Raw genomic sequence first — 23,652 nt, 5'->3', positions numbered from 1 at the left:
TTTTTTATTATTATTTGTCAAATTATAGCGTTATACAATTATTTAAATTTAAAATTTGTATCATTTAAACGTTAGAACCAAAATCTAAACAAGTACACCTTACTGTTTTTAAGTTTAGGTATTTTTTATGTCAACATAGAATTTCTGAAAATATAAACTTATTTTATTAGTTTAGGCTTTGGTTTTTTTGTCAACATTAAATTTCTGAAAATATAAATTTATTATCAGGTCAGTCTTTTTAGTCCAGCTCTGATTTATATAATATAACTAGTATTCATTCAAAACAAAATCAACCCATGATAAGATAATATAATCCAATGTTGAGATAATCAATAGCCATAAATTATTTTTTTTTTTTTATATCACATCAAACAATTATTTTTATTTTTTTTTATATTATACTATAAATTTACATTTAAAATATCACATCACCTCCTATTTATATTACATTAAATAATTATTCAAATTCAACTTTTTCTATTCAAAAATTCAAACTAAAAAATTAAAATCCAAAAACAAATTATTTTTTTCTTGTTAAAAAATATCTTATCAAATATTATTTTAATATAAAAAACTAAATTAAAAGAAACATACTATTATAAGTTAAAACTAAAAATATAACCCTTTTTACTCGAGTGTTATTATTATTTCAGTAAAAATAATTATATATTAATACAAATATTAAATTTTTACTTTAATTATTTTATGGAAAATGAAAAAAATGCCATTATCTATTCCATACGGGAGGGGGAGTAAGTATTTTTCACATGGAACATAAAATTAATTTAAATTCAAACACAACACAAACAAACAGAGCGCGTACTTTTCATTACACCGTGCAGTGAGTCATCAGTATCCTTCCCCCCAACTTGCCCCCTCTCCGCGGCCGTTGATGGCGGTAGCTATGCAGAACCAGAGCGACATTGGGCGCGACAAGGAAATGGCGGGATTCTTGATAAAGCATCATTTAGAGGAACTCAAAAGTATCATCCTTTCATCCGATCCTCGCCTTCATTATCCTCTCCTAGTCGAGTAAGTTTGCTCAAACCATTATAAACTATGTATATTACTTGTCCAAAAGATCCCTCTAACTGATTCTCTTTCTAAGCAGTTTTTCTGAGCTCATGGACGACAACCCACAGTTGGCACACGCTATCTTTTCACATCCCACGGAATATTTATCGCAATTTGATGAATCTGCTATTTGGGCTCAGGTTTATTTTTGTATTTTTGATGAATTTAGGGTGTAATGTCAATAAAGGTTGCTGATGATGCATTTTGCCATTGATGATAGTCAAAAGGATCCTAGTTTCGAAATTCCATTTATTCTATTATTACTTGGGGGCAAACAAGAGCCTATCTGCATGATCCTTAGCATTGGGACGACATAATTAGCCTGTGAAATAAAATCATATTATAAATCTAAATTCTGGTGTACTTAGCAAAATATTATAACAAATGGTAGAAATTTACATGAGGAATTTGATGTTCTTACTGTTGCTTTGGTTTGAACTGTATGTGCAGAGAGTGATTTTTGAGGATTTCAAGCAAATCGAAAATGCCAGTGTGAAGACCACTGTTCATATTAGGATTAATGTCTCCGGTTCTCCTCTTGAATGTGAAGGTAGATTTTCTATTCTAACTTCAGTTTTGTTTAGATTCTTTTGATTTGCCACTTTCTCTTTGAATCTCTTTCAGGATGTGTTTCTAATCAATTTGTATTCATTCATATATGTATTTGTTTTCTAATGTGGACAATGCAGAAACTTTTCCGAGTATTGGAAAAGTTAGAGTGAAACACCGCGGAATTCTTCTGACTCTCAAAGGCACAGTGATTAGGTCGGGAGCAGTAAAGATGATTGAAGGTGAAAAGATTTATCAGTGTCGAGTATGTAAACACAGGTCTGGTAGGATGTCCATGTATTTTGCTTCTGTTGGACTGATCAGTGGATAGTAATATTTATGCATATGAACATTATCGTGACACCTAAAGTTTTGTGTTTTCTTTGGTGAAAGGTCTAAAATTTGAACTTTAGGGACTATCAGATACATTGGGAGACTTAACAGAGCTTTTTACACAACTAAATTCAGGATAAGCTGTTTAGGAATTTGTAATGGAAAATTGACAGTGAATATGGATAGTTCTGTTTTTGGTAGTTGATGCTTTTGTCGATCCTTTAGAAAGTGTATAATACACTTGGGATTTTTTAAGGAATCTGTGCCTTAAGTGCCTGCATTTCTTTATTCGACTAAATCAAAGTGTTTGCTTGTAGTTTCAAAGTTTTTCCAGAGGTGGAAACAAGAAATTCTACGCCCCGGCCTACATATTGCCCTTCTCAGGTCTCTCCTGAAACCAAATCCTCCTTTGTTTTATATATGCATTATGCCTTGTCCTTTAAAGGAATCTTATGTCCATTTCTCTCTCTCTAGCTTAAGAAATCTACAACTTGAAATATACATGCTTTCTTCTTTCAGTTTCCATTCTCTGCAAATTTTAATAAGGTGTGTTGAAAACTTGCAAATTAGGTTGACTGTTCACTAATTCTTAGATCTTATGCCTTGTTCTTAGCTTCTAAATTTCAGCCCATAAATGCAAATATAAAAATAGTGTTGCAGTATTAATTTATGATACATTTATAATTTTCTGAGTAGTTAACTTTTCTCTTTCGGAAGTTAATTGATTCTGAATTCGACCTAGACAGATTTGAGCATTAGCAAACTCTAAGATTAAGAAATTTTTGCAGACTGGCATTTTCTAGCTTTAAAGATTACACACTGGCTTTCTGCTTTCGATTACATCTGTAGATTGTGATGTCATATAATTTTGTTTGGATTCATGACTTGCTTGCCATATGATATAAGCTTCCTTTGTTCTATGTAGAATTGTGAAAGCATGAGATTCCAGATAATAGAAGACAAAATGATATGCCATGATTACCAGGAAATTAAAATTCAAGAAAGCACACAGGTTTTAGGTGTTGGGGCTATTCCACGTTCAATTACTGTCATTCTGAAGGATGATCTTGTGGACACAGTTAAAGCTGGAGGTACAAATTGTGGCAAAAGTGCACTTTTAATTTGTCATCATTTATTTATTCATGCATTCACTGTATGCAGATGTGTTGCTAGGTAATCCACCCTTCACTCGTTTACTTCTCTAATGAATTCATATAGCCCTTATATGATTGTCTATACTCTAAATCTTTGCTCAGTCCAGGTTCACTCTAAATATGTGCAATTCATTTTCTTCATTTCCCATTTCAGATGATGTAATTGTTACTGGAGTTCTGACTGCTAAATGGTCTCCAGATGCAAAGGATGTACGATGTGATCTTGACCCTGTATTAATTGCTAATTATGTGAGGTAAATCTAATATATTTAACCTGTCTTCTTTATTTTCTGTTTTCTAGAACTGAGGCAACCGGATGGATCAGTTTCCATCCGTATCTAGATTTTTTATTTTATTTTTTTAAACTTCATTTGCTTCCTACCAAAGATGTTCTGCTCAGCACATTTGTTATGTTACATGAACAAAATAATTACATTGTTTTGTTACAGGTTCTTAATAGTTTTATTGGAATTAATATGAAAAATGTTTAATCACTGAATTATAACCACTTGGACGACTTTGTTTGGTATGAAGCTTGAAAATTTACCTAATGGCAAAAAGATCTCTCTACAAAGAATACCGACATAAAGGCAATAAATATAACACCTAAAGGGACGTGCAACTACTGAATTACATCAATCGTTGTTTGTGGGTTTGGGTTTTTGAATAGTAAAAAGTTGAATTTGAATAGTTGTTTGATGTGATATAAATAGATGTTGATGTGATGTTTTGAATATAAAATAAATTTGTAGAATAATATAGAAAAAGAATAGTAATTGTTTGATTTGATATTTTTGGAGAGAAGAGAGAATGTGAATAGTAAAAATATGTGGGAAAACCCACAAAAGAACACAACCTAGCATTCAGTGATAAGATTATAAATGTGATAGTCTATTAACTTCTTAAACGGAGCTTCTTTTGAACTTCTTTTACACTTTCTGTTTTGGGAATGTATTTCTTTAGGAGGATGAATGAGTTGAAGTCAGATATAAACATTCCTGACGAGGTTATTATGAAATTCAAACAGTTCTGGTCGGATTTCAAAGATAGCCCATTGAAAGGTAGAAGCTGCTTATGGTTGTAAATATTATTCTATCAATTCGTTTGAGTTTGTGTATTATTATATGTTCTAGGTAGAAATGCTATTCTACGAGGTATCTGCCCACAGGTTTTTGGGCTCTTTACTGTGAAGCTTGCAGGTAATGAAACATTACACTACTTTTTGTTACTGTCCAACTTTTATTAACTTATGGTGAAAAGTTCATTACTTCCAGTTCTTAGTAATCAAAATGAATGTGTTTAGTATATCAGTTGCATTTCACTTACCCAGTATTAGTTCATTCTTCCATTTAGTTGCACTAACACTTATTGGAGGCGTTCAACATGTTGATGCATCTGGAACAAAAGTACGCGGAGAGTCTCATTTGTTATTGGTTGGCGATCCTGGTAAAATTTCAAAATTTAAACTCTTTGCCCTTATATATATATTTTTAGTTTCTTTACTATATAGAACATCATGATTCCCTATAAATACATGCCAAGTTTTCATAGAAAACACTACATCCAACACTATTTCACCCAAAAACCAAAACAGAAACAAAAAAATAAGCGTTTGTTTGTTTGGGAGTTTGGATTTTGAATTGAGATTTGAATAGTAAAAGTTTGAATTAGAATAGTTGTATGATGTAATATAAATAAGTATTGATGTGATGTTTTGAATGTAAAATTAATTTTTAGTATAATATAAAAAATAAAAAATAGGTAATTGATTTGATGTTTTTGGAGGAAAAAAATATTGATGAATAGTAAAAGTTCGGGGAAATCTCGCAAACGACACATCATAAATGAACCCTTTGATGCCAGCTAATTTTTTAACCTGGGCTGTATGCTTGATTTCCATATTGTCCCTCTTCTTGAAAGGAGAAATAATTTATCTAGATTTTGTAAAGCTATTGTTGTATGTGAGACTTACAGCTAACAATGACATTGTGTAGGTCTACAGGCTCCCTAAAGCTAAGTACTATAGTTATGTTTTACCTTGAATTCAGGGATTAAAAAATCATATAAATACAAATGCTTATTATTAATGGATTTCAAATATTCTTACAATCCTATTGTCCTAATTACAGTTCAGACAAATAAATTTATTACAGAAAATATTTGTTTGAGCTTTCAAAACATCTCTTCAACCTTGCAATAGAAGAAACTGTGTGTTAGGTTTGTTATTATTATTTATATTTTTTTGGAATTTTTGTTTTGGTTTTTATTTGAATAGTAATTTGGACATGATGTTTTTTAAGATGAAGTAATATATTTATAATCATGATTGACAAGCAAAATTTGGAGGAAAAAAAAAAACCCTTGCAGCTTTCCTTGTGAATTCCCTTAAGTGAAAGGAATACACACCATACATGGAACTTCACTATTAATCATTTCCTTGAATTGCTTATAATCTGAACATGGTTTGTAAGAAAGTAGAAAATAATGATCCAAGCACCACAATTTTTTTATTTATTTTTTATCAGAACCACAATCTTCTTGATATTATTAAATATGAAAGTAAGGAACAATTATTATCCATTTTTCTGCATTTCTTGATTAATCCTGTGTTTTTGTTATTCTTACTGCATTGTACCAATCCTTACAATTAAGAAAATGATTAAAATTTTACAAGAGAAATAAAAAATTATTAAATACACTTCTGTGTAATTAATAAACTGCAATATCCTAATTACAATCATGGCGTTCTAATAACAAATCATAAAATTGCATAACTAAAGCTAACACTTGTTTAATATACAACATTTATTTTGCATGGAGTCATGAAGTCAAGTTATAACTGATGGATCCCAACATTCATCCAAGTCTAGAAATTTTCTGATGGTCCTCTGATAGGATCAATTGCATGAATTTCTGCACATCTAATCAATTTGACTTGACTAGGCACTGGAAAGTCTCAGTTCTTGAAATTTGCTGCTAAGTTGAGCAATAGGTCTGTGATTACTACTGGACTAGGGAGCACTAGCGCCGGGCTGACTGTCACAGCTGTCAAGGATGCAGGTATTCCTATCATTAAGCTCTACAATAATTTTGCAATGCTTTATATATATGTATATAATGTATCTCAAAACTGACTTAGTAGGAATGTATCCATGTCTATTCTTTCATCATGTCATATCTTACTGAGGCGTATTGCGAACCTGTCAGGGGAGTGGATGCTGGAAGCTGGAGCCCTAGTATTGGCAGATGGTGGTCTTTGCTGTATAGATGAATTTGATAGGTAGTTTGAAACGCCATTATTTTTGTATGGTCTGTTTTAAGAGAAAATTGATATTGTAAATTTTTCCTTCTAAAGTATATACTTTTTTAAAATACAAAATCATCTCAGCAGAGCTGCAATTGGCATCATGCAATCTCTAAATTTCTTTATTTTGTCTGAGAAGACAGCAATATCTGTTGTCAATAATGGTGCATCTTAGTTACTTCTTCCATCTTTGATCATTGCATAATTGGAACAAAGTTAAGGTATTTCTAGGTCCAATTTGACTCCTAACATTCATTGTGTTAAGTATCTTTGTTCAAAAAAATTACACAAACTCAGTTTTGGATACCTATCTTGCATTCATGCTTGAGGTTCATTTGATTGTGTTTATAATGGTGGATAATCTTGCTAAGTTTACTTTTAAGTCTTCAAGATATATATATATATATATCCTTGCAGCATGAGAGAACATGATAGAGCAACCATTCATGAAGCTATGGAACAACAAACAATTAGTGTGGCCAAGGTATGCTTTAAGAACTTAGTAGGTATCTATGGAGTAAACTCTCGTTGTGATTATTTATTAAAGTATCACACCATTCTTTTGTGGCCTTGGTTTGTTCTATCTTTGTAAATTTTGGAGTAAACCTTCATAATCGCGAGCAATTTCTTATGTGTCTTTTGAGCGTATTAACAAAAATCTGCTTGGAGATTGCTCTGTATCATATATTTCTTGACAAAAGTAACTTTGTTTAGTAGAAGTCATTCTTTTCTCACTAGATGTTTAAATTTATGACCTGCCACATTCATGAAATCTTCAGGCTGGTCTTGTGACAACTCTAAGCACAAGAACAGTTGTGTTTGGTGCAACAAATCCAAAAGGACAATACGATCCTGATCAATGTATCCTCTTCAGAATTATATATCTTAAGTTATATGGCAGTTATTCTTCATATAAAGTATAGTCTTTGTTTCATGCGTATCTTGGCAAGTCTTTTGTGTGCAAATTATACAATTTTCACTTGTGGAGTTCTTTGACGATTATTCAATTCAAATTCAAAGTTGTGCATTATCTGATCTCCTCCTAGCTATGCCATTCCTTAATTCTCTCTAGCTCTTTCGGTCAACACCACCCTTTCTGGACCCTTGATCAGCAGATTTGATATAGTTCTTGTCCTCTTGGATACCAAGAATCCGCAGTGGGATGCAGTTGTTTCTTCTCACATTCTTTCGGAGGTAATAAAATAGTTAATAGCCTTTTCAATATTTTCCGGATACAGTTTTGTTATGACCTTGAACACATTGGTATTCCTTCCACTGTAATCTACAGGCTGAACAGAAGAAAGGAAACCAGGATGAAAATTTAACTGAAATTTGGTCCCTCACCATGCTTAGGCGGTAAGTTTAAGTGATTAAATGTTCTTTTCTACTTTTTACTTTTCAGTCGAGCAATATTTCCTGTTTCACTCACGGCTTTAAGTGATGCTAATCTTGTATGTTCCGAAAACTTCGAAATTTAATTGCTTGAGCTTACTTGCACTTTTTATGCTGGTCTACACTTTCTTGTTTTTTCTTGTAGACCATTTGTCCCTTTCGTAACTCATACACAATTAACAGTCCTTGTTACCGTGATTATTATTTTCCAATAGACTATTGACATGATAATGCAACTTACTGGCAGCTACATACATTTTGTGAAAGGATATTTTCGACCTGTCCTTACAAATGAAGCAGAAAAGATTATTTCAAGCTACTACCAGCTCCAAAGAAGATCAGCTGCACAGAATGCAGGTTTTACATATACAATATTTGCCCCATTTTGTTGCATTATCAGTCTTTTTAATGTATCTTTGTCAAATAACTTACGTGGATAGCAAGAACAACCGTACGTATGCTGGAAAGTTTGATCCGCCTTGCTCAAGGTACACACACCACCACACTCCATTTGCCTTTTAATTTATGTTTCGAATTTCCATTCTCAAATATGTCAACATGGCACAGCACATGCGAGGCTGATGTTCCGAAATGAGGTGACTCTGCTGGATGCGATCACGGCCATACTATGCATCGAATCATCAATGACTACCTCAGCAATCGTGGACAGTGTTGGAAATGCATTGCACTCCAATTTCACCGATAACCCGGATGAAGATTGTATCCTTGGATATATATATATAGATAGATACATTTTAAAACTAATGTCTAGAAATACAACAACTAAATGATCCCTCTTTATTATTTTACAGTAGCATCATCAGATTGTTGTTTTCCTGATTGATTTTGGCTCAGATACGAAGCAAGAACGCCTCATCCTCCAAAAACTGCGTGAAATCGATGAGGTGAACCTCACGTAATTGCGGATGTGTAGGAAACATGATAGGGATTCGATGCTTTATAGTATGTAGTAAATATGGTGCAGTTAGAGGTGAGAATGAATGCTCTATGTAAATTGGTTTGCTTTATAATTAAAATTACTAGTGGCTCTACGGTAGCAAGTCCTTTTATTTATTTATTTATTTATTTATTGGAACAATTATTATTTCCGTACACATGTACACATTCACGTATGCAACGGAAATCAAATCTACGATTGAACTGAACTACATATCTAACATAATAAATATTATTTTAATTTACACTATATTAGCCGTTACTTATATTATACAGGTATTTTTATCTTTTTCACTACAAAGGGAATATTTAATTTACTATTTAAATATTTAATTCTTACCATTTTTTAAAAATTACATTAAAATTTGATTTTATAAAATATCTTATCTAATTTATAATTTAATTGTATGCATAATGATTTTTTTATTTTTTATGAATATTTATTATATATTATATTTTTGTAAGAATCATAGCACAATATTTGTAAAGTAAAATTAATAATGGAAGAGTGTTTAAAAATAAATAAATAAAAACGAGAACAATCACATGCCATGAGATGCAGATACCCTTGCTTGCTCTAACCCAGCGGTCAGTTACACATCACATCAGGTCAACTTCTTCAACTTAATTCCTTCAAAGTGCCTTTCACATTCCAATTGCTTACATCATCATCATCATCATCATAATAATAATAATATGCAAAAGGAGTTAACAAATTGAACTGTTTGACCTTTATGATCAATAAAGTATTACAATTTGGAGAATATAACTATACAATATGAGATTGTCCACATTTGATTTTCATATACTCCTTTCCTCTCGTATCCATTTCTTCATTTTATTTCGTCCCATAACAAAGTATCCAATTTTTTTTATTAGTAATTGTACTTTCTACTTAACATTACAAATATCCTTACAACTTACAATATATTACACAAATATCATTACCTTTGTATCACTGATCAAACATACTAATAAGGTTATTTTAATTATTTCTACTTTATTCCTACCATATTTCAATATAATATTAATATTTTTAAAACTACGTGCAAAAAGCAAATAAATACTTCGTTTCAAACGGAGGAAGTAGATGTTTATATATTTGTGTATTAACACATTCAAAAAAAAGAAAAAAAAAAAAGAAAAAAACATTATATTCAAAACATTATTTAAAAAAAAAAATACTAAGTATATGCATACTCCACAATTCAGGATGCGTTTGGCCTTTTAGCTGTTAGCTAATTCAATTAATTTAACTGTTAAGTGTTAGCTGATTCAATTAGCTGGTTTGACTAGATGATTCAATTACCGGTTTGTATTAAAGTGTTTGGTAAAACAATTGTTTGATATTAGTTGGTAAAATAACATTGATATGCTATTTTTAAAATATTTAATTTTGTTCATTTTATTTTGAAATTTGTGAGAATTTTTGTTATTAATTATTAAAAATTATAAAAATATTATAGAATATTTATTTTTATTTTTATTATTTAGATCTGAAAAAATATTTTTACTAAAAAATAATAATTTTTTTATTAAAATTATGTAAAATATAAAATAATAAATCTTTCATATATATATTTTTATTATGTTAATTATTGTTTAATATATATAAATAAATTAATAACTTTTGTTTTTTTATATTTGATTTAGTTTTAAAAATTTATATATTTTACAAATAAAATAATTTATATGTAATAATTAATAATAGTAATTATTTTAAATTTACAAAAAATAAATATATTAAAAATCATTAATAAATACTGGTATAAAAATATATTTATATATGTAAAATAAATAATTAAGTTTATATATTTATATATATTTATATATATATTAAAAATAATTAATAAATACTATTATAAAAATATATTTATATATATAATAAATAATTAAATTTTAAAGATAAATGAAAAATACCTAAAATTAAAATAAAAAAGCTATTTAAAAATAACTTCCTAAGTCAAATAGGAACTCACACAAAACATGGTACAAAAAAATCCTCTTCACAAAAGTATATTTTGGGGTGTGTTTGTTTGGACGTTTGAATTTTGAATAATAAAAATTTTAAAGTAGAATAATTGTATGATATGATATAAATAAGAGTCGATATTTTAAATGTAAAATTGATTTTTAGAATAATATAGAAAATAAAAATAAAAATTTGATATGATATTTTTGAAAAAAAAAATTTAGATTAATAATAAAATTTTTGGCAAAATCCCTCAAACAAACACATCCTAGTAACATTAAATATGTTTAAGCGTGCGTTTGGCAATTAGCTGATAGCTTTTAGTTGTTAGGTGATTCAATTAGCTGGTTTGACTGATTCAATTAGAGTTTTATATTAAAGTGTTTGGTAAAACAACTTTTTGACATTAGTGGTTTATACTATTAAGGACATTGACATGTTATTTTTAAAAATATTTAATTTTGTTTATTTTGGTTTGAAATTTATGAGAATTTTTGTTATTAATTATTGAAAATTAGAAAAATATTATAAAATATTTATATTTATTTTTATTATTTAAATTTGAAAAATTATTTTTACTAAAAAATAATACTTTTTTATTAAAATTATGTAAAATATAAAATAATAAATTTTTTCGTGTATATAATAATTAATAATAATTATTATTTTAAATTTTAAAAATAAAAATATAATTTAATAAATTAAATATATTAAAAATAATTAATAAATATTGCTATAAAAATATATTTATATGTATAAAATTAATAATTAAATTTTAAAGGTAAATAAGGAATAACAAAAATTAAAATGAAAAAGCTCTTTCAAAACGCTGGATAGATGAGATTTTCAGAAATTAGCTTTTTCGGTCAAAAAACTCTTTCAAAAAATTAATTTACCAAATACCTAAACTAACTTTTTAACTGATCAAACAACGTTTAATAAGTTAAAAACTCTTCAAAACGCTGATTCCAAAACATCCTCAAAATATAAATAAGAAGACAAAGAAAAATAAATAGTAAAATAAATAAATAATAAAGTAAAGCATATTTGCAGCACACACATTTGTTATCTTATTACACCCTGCACTTCCTTCCAATGTCGCATTTTCTGCGGCGGTGTCACTCGTGACGCCATAGCTCATTACCTTTGATCTCTCCGCCCCCACTCTCGATCTCTCCGCCCATCTCCGATGGAGAGCGTCGCCCTCCGGTTTCCGGCCGCCGCCGCCTCCACCGCCCTCCCCCATCTCCGCCACCGCCGCGCTTCCATTCCCCCCACCCCACCCGCCGCCCACGCCGCCCGACCTCTCCTCCAACACGCCCGTGTTGGAAATCTAAAACCTTCCTTTCTCCGTTCCCTCCACACTCCCCGACGAAACCCCAAATTCAGCATCTCCGCCGCCTCCGCCGACGCCGCCGCCGCCGCACAATCGGACTCCGCACCCCCTCCGCCGTGGAAGGGGGCGAAACCCGTTCCATTAATCATCTCAATCGCGGTCGGCGTCGCCCTCCGCTTCGCCGTCCCCAGGCCCCCCGAAGTCACCCCTCAGGCGTGGCAATTGCTGGCCATCTTCTTCTCCACCATCACCGGCCTCGTCCTCAGCCCTCTCCCCGTCGGCGCGTGGGCGTTCGTCGCCCTCACCGCCGCCGTCCTCACCCGGACTCTCAGCTTCGCGACGGCGTTCTCGGCGTTCACGAACGAGGTTATTTGGCTCATCGTCATCTCCTTCTTTTTCGCCCGCGGCTTCGTCAAGACAGGATTAGGCGACAGGATCGCCACTTACTTCGTCAAATGGTTAGGGAAAAGCACCCTCGGATTGTCCTACGGCCTGACCTTGAGCGAGGCGTTGATTGCGCCGGCGATGCCCAGCACCACCGCCAGAGCCGGCGGCGTGTTCTTACCCATCATCAAGTCGTTATCTCTGTCGGCCGGAAGTAAGCCCGACGACCCCTCCAAGAAGAAGCTCGGATCCTATTTAGTGCAGTCTCAATTTCAGGTTTGTTTTGTCTACATCTTTCAGTTTTTCGATTGTCTTTCACTCCATGTTTGTGATTCTGAATCTCTTTGGTTTGTGCTGTTCAATGTTGTCTGGAATAGTTTGCTCTAAGTTAGATTAGATTAGATTAGATCCATAATAAATTCATTCTTACAGCCGAATCCATTGTTTGAAGATACAAAAGCTTTTGCAGCATGTTCTAAAAAGCCTTTCTTGCAACATTTATTTCAGTTGCTACTACGACTACTCGTATCGCCGCAAATATTCGAATTACATTTCCATTGTGAATAACTTAATGTATTGTTCATCTGTTCTTCGGAAATTTGCTCGGAATTGTTACCATTCTACAAGTGGCTCTAATTTAGGATTTGTTCAAATGGAGTTTCATTATGATAAATTTAGGATAAAGTTTCAAACTAAACTATCCCCAAGAATTTGTTCATATGTTTAAAGTTTGAGTTTTGTTCGTTATTACATAACATATATACATTTGCATATAATCTGCTTTCTTGACTTCGTACATAAGTGAATGTGACGTTTTCTCGACACATGACAGTCTGCTGGTAACTCTAGCGGCCTTTTCCTAACTGCTGCAGCTCAAAATCTGCTGTGTCTGAAACTGGCGGAGGAACTCGGCGTGGTTATTACAAACCCATGGATTTCGTGGTTCAAGGCTGCAAGTTTACCCGCCTTTATTTCTCTTACAGTCACACCATTGATCTTGTACAAACTCTTTCCGCCCGAGACCAAAGACACGCCCGAAGCCCCCGCAATGGCTGCAAAGAGATTGGAGCTTATGGGGCCCGTCTCAAAAAACGAATGGATTATGGTCGCCACAATGCTTCTTGCAGTTTCTCTATGGATTTTCGGGTATGCTTACTTCCTCGACTCTCAAAAATAGACCTTCTTTTATAGTTACTTGTAATGATTGGCAGCGATTTTTGGACGGGATCCAGTCGATTCTCTTGGGTATTTTCATGTCATATAAAATTGTTGATATATCTTGAATCTAGGTTGCCACTTCGCTGAGTTTTCACGGGGGTCAACGAATTGGGGGATCAAGGGGGGTGAAGTCCCCCCTTGCTTAGGGTCGGGGTCGCGGAGTAGCCCGGCCCGACGATATATAGTATTGGACTTTTGAATTCGTATTTAGCTGAGCCCGTTTGATGTATTCTCTGAGGATGTGTTGTTAGAGAGATTTGTTAAAATTTTTACTATTCACCAATTTTTTTTTCCCAAAAAAAATCAAATCAAATACTTAATTTTTTTTTTTTATATTATACTAAAAATTAATTTTATATTTAAAATATTACATAACGACCTATTTATCACATTATATAATTATTCTAATTCAAAATTTTTACTATTCGAATCTCAATATAAAATTCAATCCCCAAACAAACACACATTTAGTTTATTTAAATAGACTTAGATATATGAAATTTTTAATATGTAACGTAGTCGTCCTCGATAAATCTGTTATCCGTTTATGTCTGTGGACGTAGCTAACACGTTGGTGGTGAACCACGCAAATCTGTATTTTTTTATGTTTCTGATTACTATTCGATCATTAATCATAATTTGCTTTTTATGCAGAGAGAAGCTCGGAATTGCGAGCGTCATCGCCGCCATGCTCGGTTTGTCGATACTTTTGCTATTGGGTGTGCTCGAATGGTCCGACTGCTTGAACGAGAAGTCGGCATGGGACACTTTGTCGTGGTTTGCGATTTTAGTCGGCATGGCCGGCCAGCTGACGAATCTCGGCATCGTAAACTGGATGTCGAGCTGTGTAGCCAAATCGCTGCAGTCGTTGTCGCTGAGCTGGCCGGCCGCCTTCGGCGTTCTACAAGCTTCTTACTTTCTGATCCACTATTTATTCGCGAGCCAAACGGGCCATGTGGGCGCGTTGTACTCGGCATTTTTGGCCATGCATTTGGCGGCCGGAGTGCCGGCCGTGCTGGCAGCGTTGGCTCTCGCTTACAACACCAATTTGTTCGGTGCATTGACACATTATAGCAGCGGTCAAGCGGCTGTGTATTTCGGAGGTACTTCTTGATAACTCTCTTGTTCTCGATTATTTTGGGAATAGTAAAAATTTGAATGTAAAATAGATACTCCCTTCGTCAGCCAATTTACTCATACTTTTCTTTTAGTTTGTCCGCCCTAAATTTACCTCATCATTAATTTTGACAAAGTCAATAAATCAACATTTAATTATTGTCTTTCATTCCACATTTATTTACAACAAATGTCTTCAGCTGCCTTCTTAATTTTATCATATTTTCAATAAAATATTTATTTTTTTAAATTTTCGTGTCGGATCCAAATGTTCTAAATTTACGGGACGGAGGGTCTGGCTTATGGGGTCAAAACAATACGTTCTAAGAAGAAATATGTGAATATCAATCTCATCGAGTATTTGATTCGATGTTTCAAGTAAAAACAAAAAAATTATCTTGGATGGAATGTTCTTAGGTGGAAATTTTTTAACAAATAGTGCAGAAATATAGTTAACAACCTTTAAGTCTTTGAATCGAGCACATGCCCGCTTTTATACTTGTAGGTTTGCTGTATGAATATATTTGTTGTGCTAAAATCAACGATAGCATATGCTTTGTGGGATTACGCTCATTTGTTGTTAGTTATGTACTGCATATGTATTATATTAACATATATGGCTTGATGTTAGTACAATATTGAATTTTAAAATTCAGCACAGTAACAACTGCCATTGTAGCTTTATTTCGACGTATATAACTGAGTGAAGCTTTTGTGTTGAGAACAGCTGGCTATCTTGATCTTCCGGACATCTTCAAGTTTGGATTCGTCATGGCCCTTGTCAACGCGATGATCTGGGGAGTAGTCGGGACGTTCTGGTGGAAGTTCTTGGGATTGTTCTAACTTCAATTTGTTCGGTTGGGTAAGCAAAAGCAGCCTTTGATCTTCATTTGAATAGAGAGATAGAGCTATCTTGGACTAAAAGAGCTGAATGTTCAGTTCAGTTCTTCCTCGTAATTTGTCTTGTTTACTACCACCAGAATTTTGGTTAAATCTTTGTGTTGTAGGAACACTGTGTGATGGCATTCTGCCATTTCTTCTTATTGATGAATGCAATAATAATATACACTAGTTATTTTTGCAGGTTAAATTTTTATTTTATTTTATTTTTTTGTTATAAAAGTAAGTAAGTACAGAAAAGTTTACTCTATGGATGTGTTGTTTTTATACAGATGGATTATTGTCATGTGTCAGTTATAATTCATGTGTTTATAGTCATGGGATGTCGGTATACAAGAACAACCTCCTTAAATAGAAGTTTATGAAGTTGTTATCCATATTAAAATTAAGGTGAATTATTATTTCTGATTATATCATCATTGACACGGCCCGTCCGCTTATAATTATAATCAACATAATTTTCTTACCCACAAAGTTCAATAGAACAAATGGATTAAGAATATGTATAAAAGAAAAGAGAAGGAAGAAGAAAGATAGTGCAGAGAATGTGAATTAGTATAGATGATAACCAACCACTAGAATAAGTCTCGAACCTGAAATCAATTCATAGGTAAAACACAAACAATAGGTTAAATTCCACTGCAAATGATTGGAAGCCACGAACCAATGGAATCACTCCAAAGACCCGATTTGAGATTCTAAATGCGAGGAAATCACTCCCTAACACTAGAAAATATAAAAATGAAATTCAATTCAATATGTAAAAAAAGGTTAGCATTACAATGATAGGCAAGGACCTCGAGGAAAATAAAATGCAACAAATAATAAAGGAAACAAACCAAAAGGTAAGTCTAACTATAAGAAAATAAATAATTAGGGAAGTTTTAGATATGGAATTATACGGAAACTTATAATAAAAGGAAATAAGTGATGATTCCCTTGATATACTTCCATGATTTAGTGATTCTCTCCAGTGATGATTCCCTTGATATACTTCCATGATTAGTAATCCTCTTCATAAGTGAGGATTCTCTTGATATACTTCCATGATTAGTGATTCTCTCTGTAAGTGATGATTCCCTTAGTAATCTTCCATTATTAGCGATTCTCTTGATCTTTCAATTGGGATTCTTGCGGGTCCCATTGAAGGAGCTTCAAGTGAAGGCTAAGTGGTCTCCAAACATCTTCCTTAAATTGATTCTCCATGAAAAATCGTCTGTGCAGTGACGGATTTTTGAAATTGACAAACTCGGCTTCGAGTGATGGGTCCCACAGACATTTGAATGCTTGAAGATTGCACGTCCTCGTCAATCATCGTCTGGCCTCACCTAAATTTTAATGATGAGAGATTGATTTTAGTATAAACTAGGAATTTAATTAAAATAATAAAAAGGGAAGTAAATTATACACCATTGATGTGATTTTTTTAATTTTTTTTCAAAATAAAAGATAATAATAATAAGAGTTTATTTATTTGGAATTTGATATTGTAATTTAACTAAGTTATTCAAAAAGTTTTTTTTTTTTTTAAATAAAAAAATGAAAAGGTTTGTTTGGTTTGCCATTGAACTGACTTTTTACTATGAAATTGTTAATAAAAATATAAAAAAGATAAATTTATGTTTTATTTTTTTTTATGTATATTAAAAATTAATTTTACTTTAAAATATACTTTTTTTGTCCCACATAATTTATCCTTATTTTTTATTTTTGTTCGTCCTACGCGATATAAAGTAACGATATTTGTGTAATATATTGTAAATTACAAGAATATTTGTAATATCAAGTATAAATACTTTATTACGAGACTGAGCAAAATGAAAACTTTGTTATAACAAGAAAGAAGTACAAAGTGCAAAACAAACTGATATGGAACGGGGAGTATAATTTTATTGATAATTGTAGAAATTTAACCGAGGTTGAAACAGAAACCATACATATTTTAACTCTTTTGGGACCAAAGCATTAAAGTGCGAGGGAAGTCGGTTGTTCGTTCTAGCAGCGTCGTATTGGTTGGCCAATTGGCTGCTCGAATTCCATTCCTCAGCCCCACAGGCGGACGGACGAACAAACGAACGGGAACTCATACCTGTTTTTCAGTCTCCGTCAAAAACCCATTTCTTCTCGCTTCAATTTTTGGACGGTCTCTTATCCACAACCCACTATGGCGGCTTCCGCTAATTTTTTTTGCTACTCGACGTCCCTTTCGGGCTCTCAGTAAGTCTAATCATTTATCCGCTTTCGATTTAATCGTTGTAGATGCGACGTGTTGAACTGTTGATCACTAAATGCTTATGTAGGGGAGTTTTGGATCGAATCGTTCGTGGTTGCTCTTTATTCTGCACGTTTAGTTCATTACTGCATTGTATTGTGTCTGATTTTGTCGAAATCTGGAAATTAGATAATACTTTCCTCGGAAGCGAGCTATGCTGTTTATTCTTAATTTTTATTTACTAAGTTAAAAAGGCTGGGGGATTTGATGATGGAATTTCAAGGTTTTGTGCGTCCAGAGTGGTGCTAATTAGAGATGAGGATAGATTCTTTCTGACTTTGACCTATCTGAGTTTTGTGTTTCTGCTATTTATTGATGACGTTGGAATTTCTTCTTTTTGGTATAGAAACCAGGGTTAGAGCTAATATGAATCTTATGCCTTTATTCTACTTGATGTTGCCGGCTTACTGGGATTGCTGATTCTATTATTAGTGAAAAATGTTTTCAAGAAAGAACAAGTATAATTCCCTTTGAAGAGAAACTAATCAAGGGGTCCTACTTGCTCAATTTTGATTGGAAGAAATTAAAGAGGGAAGAATAAATTAGAGCAACTGAAATCAAAGCAATTCAAGAGGATGATGAACAGAATCAGTATACTAATCAATATTCAAAACAGTCGAATCAAACTGCTGAAATGTAGTTATTCGAGTGTCGGCTTCTCATAATTGATACGATGGTCTGATATAGATATCTAAGTTACAAAACAGCTATTAAAATTTGAAAATTATATTGTGTACAATCCTATCTACAATATCGTGATTGGTGATACAGTATGTCTTCACTGACATATATGATCAGTATCATACCATTTGAATTGGCATCCCACGCTGAAGCCAATTAAATTGATAACGTGACAATTCATTATTCCGGTTTCTTGTTCTCACTGCCCGGCGATTTTACAAGGTAACAGAGAGTGTTGTTATCTTTTTTCCTTGTTGGTATTATGATGGACTAGTCTTATAGTATTTTATTCAATCTAATCGCAGCTTTAACAAACTGTAAGATCTCAAATAATCTCATTTAGTGTACTCACTTGAGAACCAGATTGAACTCATTTGTGTTTGTTTTGTAAAATTGATGGAATAAATTACCTGAGCTGTATTCTGAGTTTCATACGGTGAATTATTTTCTTTTGTGGTGTTTGATTTTATTAACCCTTTGCGATTCCCGAAGCTTTATGGTCAATTAGCTTAACTGCCTTATTGGGGCTTGAAAAATTTCAGACATATCAGCAGTCTCCAGCATGGGAATATGCAATGTGTGCTTGGGGTAGACTCCATCCGAAAGCGTATTGTGAAAATAGGATTGAAAATAAAGGCTAGTGCAACAATCAATGCAGCACTGCTTTCTGGAGATGGCGATGTCCTTCCTCGTTCTGATGATTCTAATTTTGCTAGTAATTCTATAATCAGAGATGGGTCTGGTGGCGTTGAGTTACAGTCTGACTCTGTAGTATTAGGGACTCTTACAGCTGACATGGCTCCTACAACTAGCGGGTTCCCTTCTGATAACGATGAGTATGATTTGGACATGCCATCGGAAGGCTTCTCATCTATTCCGGAGGCCATTGAAGACATTCGCAAAGGAAAGGTTAGTTTTCCTGTAAATGATATATGATAATGATGTTAGAAGTAGATTTAGGAAATAAAAAGAAACCTAATTATTAACACACAAGGGAAATTCCGTACGTAAATCAGAAGACGCTAAATACTGATCCATTCTTGAGTGATTACCAAAATCCTAGCTATGTGCTTTCTAAACCTACGAACACTTTTGAGGACTCTAGATATGAAAATAAAGTTCAACCAAAAGGAGTAAGTTGAAAACTATGGAGATGCCACGATTAACTCAAAGTCGGCAGCTCTCTTTCTTAGCTTCGTTTGTATAGAGACTTGTGGCAGTCTTGCTCCCTGCAGCTTGGTGCTCCTTGGCTGTTGGCTCCTCCAGGGTGGTGGCTGTATGGTTCAGCAATGTCTGCCACTGCTTTGTGAGGGGTGCTTAGGGGGATCCGAGTGCATAGTGGGTAATTTCAAATGAAATTATATCTTAGGTTTTAAACAATGCAATATAGAGGAATCAATGAAATGACTTCAATCCAATTGTGTTTGGACTTGTTTTGAAGTGATATGGATAAGAAATGTTTCGATGTTTTTAATGGAAAATATGTTTTTAAGTGATGTTTTTCAGAAGGGAAAATACTTCACTATAGGGTTTATGGTGCAAAAATGAAAAATAAAATACAAACAAATACACTCCTTGAGTGTTCCTTAACTTCCTTTGTGTGTTTTCATTACCACTTGCTATAGTAGAAAAACAAATAAATAAAAATAAAAATTCAAATCCTATTAAACATTACATCAAATATCTATTTTATTGATAATAGTACATTAATTACATCCAAAACAATCGTCAAATGCCTATTTTCCATTGAAAACATCACATTTAAACCTATTTTCAATTCAATTTTTTTACTATTACAAAGCATCCTTTAATTTTCTTATTCAAAGATAGTGCAAGCGATTGAGAGTTCATACTATCTCTTTGCTTCATGGAACTGATTGAGGCCTTTCCAAACACACATGCACACACTATCTCTCACACACTCACACACACATACATATATATATTTGCTCCAAGGATGTTTTTAAGCTTCACAGTTATTCATGTGTTGCCTTTGATAATCATGCAGATGGTTGTGGTCGTAGATGATGAGGATCGAGAGAATGAAGGAGATCTTATAATGGCTGCATCAAAGGTTACAGCAGAGGCTATGGCTTTCTTTGTGAAGCATGGAACTGGAATAGTTTGCGTGAGCATGAAAGAAGAAGATCTGGAGAGGTTGCAGCTTCCTTTAATGGTTAACCATAGGGAAAATGAGGAGAAGCTTCGTACTGCATTCACTGTATCAGTGGTAAGTTTTGCTGTCTGTTGATAAAAACAATTTTCAATATTCTTCTTGTAACCACATTTCACTTTCAGCCCTAACCCCATAGTTTAAAGTTGGTTGCAAAAAAAAAAAATGCAAATTAGAAGTCTTTGTGCCATCATTTTGTGATACGTTTTCGTGTGATTTTTTCCTTTTTCGTAAAAAATGCTACTTTGAATTGCACACTTGCTTTGTATGTTTGTTTCCTTAGAGCAAAATTCCTTTAGTATGATAAGATATTATATTCTTTCTTATTCCTCTATCGAGGACTGGTATATTATTATCTAAATGATGAGACAAAAACACACACATACAAAAATGGGGACAAATAGCATCATTGGAACTTCTCTGTGATAATGATTTAGAGAATTAATGATCCCTAGGACACCACTATTGGTGCCAATGTAGGATGCAAAACATGGAACAACAACGGGCGTTTCAGCACATGACAGGGCAACTACCATATTGGCTCTTGCATCCAAAGATTCAAGGCCTGAAGATTTCAATCGCCCGGGGCATATATTTCCATTGAAGTACAGGGAAGGTGGAGTTCTTAAAAGAGCCGGGCACACAGAAGCTGCTGTTGATCTTTCCATGTTAGCTGGATTGGAACCTGCTGGAGTTTTATGTGAAATTGTCGATGATGATGGTTCTATGGCTCGATTGCCTAGGCTTCGGGAATTCATACGAAAAGAGAAGTTGAAAATTATATCCATTGCTGATCTAATCAGGTAGTTTTACAGGCTTATTTCATGGCATTTTCCATAACATTTCATTCATGATTCCGTTAACCTGTGTCCCAATTTCACCTTGGATTTTTTCCAATGGTTATGAATACAAAGGCAGGCACTTAAGATGTATTAATTTTATTGCATTATTTTATCTGTCAGTTGGACCTCATGATACTCCCTTGTGCTTATCCTCATGCAGTTGATTTTCTTTGTATCTTCTTCTATGTTTCCTGGTTGTGCTTGATGATATGATACTGCAGATATCGGAGGAAGAGGGATAGATTAGTGGAGCATACATCTGCTGCTCGTATACCAACAATGTGGGGACCATTCACTGCATTCTGTTATAGGTCGATTTTGGATGGGATCGAACATATTGCAATGGTTAAGGTGAGTTATTTCATGATCATTGATTTTGCCCTTGTGATGGTGCACTGTCGATAGAATTCTTTCCCTCACCATGCTTGATATTATGTAAAATCATCACCCATAAATTATGTATCTCTGTTTGCTTTACCATTGTTTCACCAGGCTGATGGGAGTCTTTCCTTTCGGAACAATATAATCAAACATCGATTCTTTTCATTTGTGGTTGTGTAAGTGATTGCTTACTGAAAACTACAATAATCTATGGGGTGTGACATGTAACAGGGCGAAATTGGCGATGGACAAGACATACTTGTCAGAGTGCACTCGGAATGCCTAACTGGAGACATATTTGGATCAGCCAGATGCGACTGTGGAAACCAGTTGGCACTTGCGATGCAGCAAATCGAGGCAGCTGGAAGCGGCGTTTTAATCTACCTCCGTGGTCATGAGGGAAGAGGTATTGGCTTAGGACACAAACTCCGCGCATATAATTTGCAAGATGCCGGCCGTGACACTGTGGAGGCAAACGAGGAATTGGGTTTGCCCGTTGATTCAAGAGAGTATGGAATCGGCGCACAGGTATTCAAAAATCTTCTATCAACTGTTCTAACAGTCCCGGTTTCGAATACTACTTTATTTTCAAACATAGCAAGACAATCCTTGTCACTAAATCTCTAGTCTTTACAGCATGTGTAATAATGTGCAGATTCTTAGAGATCTTGGAGTCAGGACTATGAAACTGATGACGAACAATCCTGCCAAGTACATAGGGCTCAAGGGCTACGGCTTGACAGTTGCTTCCCGGGTTCCTCTCGTGACCCCAATCACAAAAGATAACAAAAGATATCTTGAGACGAAACGAGCCAAGATGGGGCATGTTTATGGCTTAGATGCCAATGGCCATCCAGCCATCATCAAAAGCAAGAACGTCGTCGAACCAAGCGGGGAGAGCCCCGTTACGCCCGACTCCTGAATGGTTGCTTGCTGAGGGCTGTCGAGATCGAATAGTATTATTATAATTATAATATGACATAGTTTCTTTTACTTAGTATTATTCTTGTGTTTTAGGTGATTCGTTGTGCTGGGAGTTGCTCGAGCAAAGTGTTTTTTTGTTTTTTTATTTTTATCACGTGAAACTCACAGTCGCTACTCAACTCGAAAATATTTCAATAAATGTACTGCACATTGCACTCAGAAATTGATGTCCCATTGTTCTATAGATTTGTTTGATATATGCTTATATACATTAAATTAAATTAAATTGTGTATTTTTCAAACTCGTTTAAAGTTGGGGTGATAATTCATTAATTTGTGTTTCCTATTATATATATATTTGTATTGGGATGTGCTGGAGATAAACAAGAAGTATAATACAACTTGAGCTCAATTTTCGACTCAATAGTTCCATAAACACGACCAAAAAACACTAGTAATTTTTATAGGTTATAGTAAGTATGATCAAATCATTATCAAGAATAAGGATTCGAGTAAATTAAACAAAATGTCCTACAATTATTAGAGTTGTAAGAACATGTCCAACACAGAGTATTTAAATGGGAAACTATTCTTATGTTTGAAGGAAGGCCAGAAAAAGAAACAAATGTAGAAGCGAGTGTAGTTTAAACTTGCAAGAAACAATTAAGAACTAGCTTTGCGTAGCTTAGG

At 33.6% G+C, this 23,652-nt stretch overlaps 3 protein-coding genes across 5 annotated transcripts; all 3 read left to right on the top strand.

The window, feature by feature from the left end:
* Positions 1-807: 807 nt before the first annotated feature.
* On the top strand, positions 808-8,928 carry LOC127251752 (probable DNA helicase MCM9). 3 transcript variants are annotated; one of them, XM_051275616.1, is made up of 20 exons: positions 808-1,032; positions 1,112-1,214; positions 1,525-1,624; positions 1,764-1,902; positions 2,274-2,340; positions 2,882-3,047; positions 3,265-3,364; positions 4,074-4,171; positions 4,244-4,309; positions 4,464-4,556; positions 6,054-6,170; positions 6,318-6,390; positions 6,832-6,898; positions 7,194-7,275; positions 7,487-7,608; positions 7,703-7,770; positions 8,054-8,163; positions 8,247-8,294; positions 8,374-8,526; positions 8,662-8,922. In XM_051275616.1, the coding sequence occupies exons 1-20, from the start codon at positions 893-895 to the stop codon at positions 8,724-8,726; spliced, it is 1,977 nt and encodes a 658-aa protein (XP_051131573.1). In that variant the 5' UTR covers positions 808-892; the 3' UTR covers positions 8,727-8,922. The 3 variants fall into 3 exon arrangements, with proteins under 3 accessions (XP_051131573.1, XP_051131581.1, XP_051131564.1); XM_051275624.1 differs by having other exon boundaries at positions 2,942-3,047; positions 8,374-8,928; XM_051275607.1 differs by having other exon boundaries at positions 8,374-8,928.
* A 2,875-nt stretch (positions 8,929-11,803) lies between these two features.
* On the top strand, positions 11,804-15,860 carry LOC127255052 (dicarboxylate transporter 2.1, chloroplastic-like). Its single transcript, XM_051280460.1, has 4 exons — positions 11,804-12,731; positions 13,288-13,601; positions 14,328-14,776; positions 15,517-15,860. Exons 1-4 carry the CDS (start codon positions 11,925-11,927, stop codon positions 15,630-15,632), a joined length of 1,686 nt encoding a protein of 561 aa, XP_051136417.1. The 5' UTR covers positions 11,804-11,924; the 3' UTR covers positions 15,633-15,860.
* Positions 15,861-17,638: 1,778 nt separating this feature from the next.
* On the top strand, positions 17,639-23,223 carry LOC127254738 (bifunctional riboflavin biosynthesis protein RIBA 1, chloroplastic). The gene is made up of 7 exons (XM_051279996.1): positions 17,639-17,906; positions 19,185-19,551; positions 20,651-20,872; positions 21,296-21,618; positions 21,879-22,008; positions 22,270-22,566; positions 22,694-23,223. The coding sequence occupies exons 1-7, from the start codon at positions 17,854-17,856 to the stop codon at positions 22,958-22,960; spliced, it is 1,659 nt and encodes a 552-aa protein (XP_051135953.1). The 5' UTR covers positions 17,639-17,853; the 3' UTR covers positions 22,961-23,223.
* The last annotated feature ends 429 nt before the right edge of the window (positions 23,224-23,652 follow it).

Source organism: Andrographis paniculata, unplaced genomic scaffold (assembly GCF_009805555.1).
Source record: "Andrographis paniculata isolate CXL003 unplaced genomic scaffold, ASM980555v1 Contig12END, whole genome shotgun sequence".
In the NCBI taxonomy this organism is placed as follows: domain Eukaryota; kingdom Viridiplantae; phylum Streptophyta; class Magnoliopsida; order Lamiales; family Acanthaceae; genus Andrographis; species Andrographis paniculata.
The sequence above is the reverse complement of the archived record's forward strand: the minus strand, read 5'-3'. Positions and strand labels throughout refer to the sequence as shown.